General features: G+C 47.6%; 1 protein-coding gene across 1 annotated transcript in view; it reads left to right on the top strand.

Moving 5' to 3' along the window:
* Positions 1–1,255: 1,255 nt before the first annotated feature.
* The window catches only part of LOC119592136 (serine/arginine-rich splicing factor 7-like), a gene marked incomplete in the record, with an annotated part of 10,192 nt that continues 9,819 nt past the window's right edge, over positions 1,256–1,628 (top strand). The window contains 1 exon segment of the mRNA XM_037940954.1: positions 1,256–1,282. Coding sequence (XP_037796882.1) covers positions 1,271–1,282 — 12 coding nt within the window.

The following is a 1,628-nucleotide window of genomic DNA, read 5'->3' as shown; positions in this document are numbered from 1 at the left end:
ACATCTATAAACCGTTCTTCATTTGGCTTAAGTAATGACCTAAACTATTAATGAATAAAACTATCTCTTTCAGCGTCGATTTGTGCATTCTAATGGCGAATATTTAATGAAGATAATAAAGGACGAACCAATTAACAAGCACACATGAATAGGCTAATATCATGAATTCACAGAAGTATGTAACTGATAAGATAAACCCAATTCTGTTATTGTTAACGTGAAATTCCCAATTACCAAGGGAAATTATTTCAGGTTCTTTCATTGATGATAATAAGTTATGTTAAGAAAACTAATCTAAACTTGCATATAGAGGATTGATATATAATGATAAAAATCGAGGCTCTATATATAAAATGAATACAGTTAAAATGGAAAACATGCAAGTAGATTATTCCAAGTTCCACCACACAAAAAGGTGCTTATATCCTATTGTTGGCTTATTCATAAACAATGGTCAACGTTTAAAGCCTCGAGGGAACATAATGGAATGTTCCTTTAAAAAAAAAGCAATGGCGGGCGAAACCGGGCGAGGTCACGACCAGTGTAGGGAATTAAATTAAAATCTCTTTAAAATAATAATTGTAGCTTTTCAAGTGGAGCTGGTTATATGTAAAGTTGGGAAAATCCTTTAATTATTTCTGAAAATTACCAAGATAGACAAAGAAAAAGCCAGCATCAAGAAATACGATTGAAAATGAATTTTGAAAAAAAAATATTTTTTTTTGAAAAAAATAAATTCTCAACCGCAACAAAAGTCTCCCCAAAGACGCCCAGAAATACACTGGACCCTCCTCGTATCCGAAAATCCCAATCACCAACGAAGCCCAGGCCAAAAGCCGTGAAAACCGATTCCGGAAGAGAACCATCGCGCCAGTCCTCGCGGGCGATCAATGAAGAGCTCGTCCGCCGCGCACGTTGTAGCGGAGCGTCGCTCGTGGGGACTAGGTGAGGCCGCACGTCGTCTCGCCCGGCGCTGGAATTCGGGCCCTTTTTCTCAGTTCTAGAAGCTCGCTTTGGGCAGCCTCGGGTGCGGTAGGCTCTGCCGGTCTCGGCGAAGGGGGTTTTCGTGTGGCCTTGTCGGCGGGCGAGTGTGGAAGTGAGAGTTTTTCGTGGGAGTCGAAGCAGCGGCGCCCTGTTCCGCCTCCCGCGTTGGACGCCATGTTCGCCTCCGGGATTTGGCGGCCAATTCTGCGCCTTTTCCTCCTCGCCGAAGCCCTCTCGAGGTGGCAGCGCGTCGCCCCCTCGCGCGCGGCGCCCTCGGGCCTCGGGGATGGACGCAGAGGTTTGGGGGAAAAAAAAATTCGGGGGATTTCGAGAGGGTGTTCTCTCGCCGTCCTCTCCTCGTGCTCTCTTTCCGCGCCGCATTTTCGCGCAAAATCTCCCGCTGAATTATTAATCCCTCGGGGGAGGGATGAGGGGGATTCGCTCGGCGGCCTGGGGAGTGGCTGGGGCTTATGGATCGGCCGGGGGGAGGGGGGAGGGAGGAAATATCTGGCGAATTCCTGTTAAAACCCTGGGCTCCGGACCCGGCGTTTCGTCTCTCCTCAGAGGCTGGCTTTCCTGTTTCAGGGAAGGGAAGCGAATTCCGAGGGTCACAGCTGGTGGACGAACCGCTCTGGAAAGACGCC

The sequence above is a fragment of the Penaeus monodon genome, chromosome 29 (genome assembly GCF_015228065.2).
Source record: "Penaeus monodon isolate SGIC_2016 chromosome 29, NSTDA_Pmon_1, whole genome shotgun sequence".
Taxonomy (NCBI): Eukaryota; Metazoa; Arthropoda; class Malacostraca; order Decapoda; family Penaeidae; genus Penaeus; species Penaeus monodon.
Note: the sequence above shows the minus strand (reverse complement) of the source record. Positions and strands in the feature narration are given on the sequence as shown.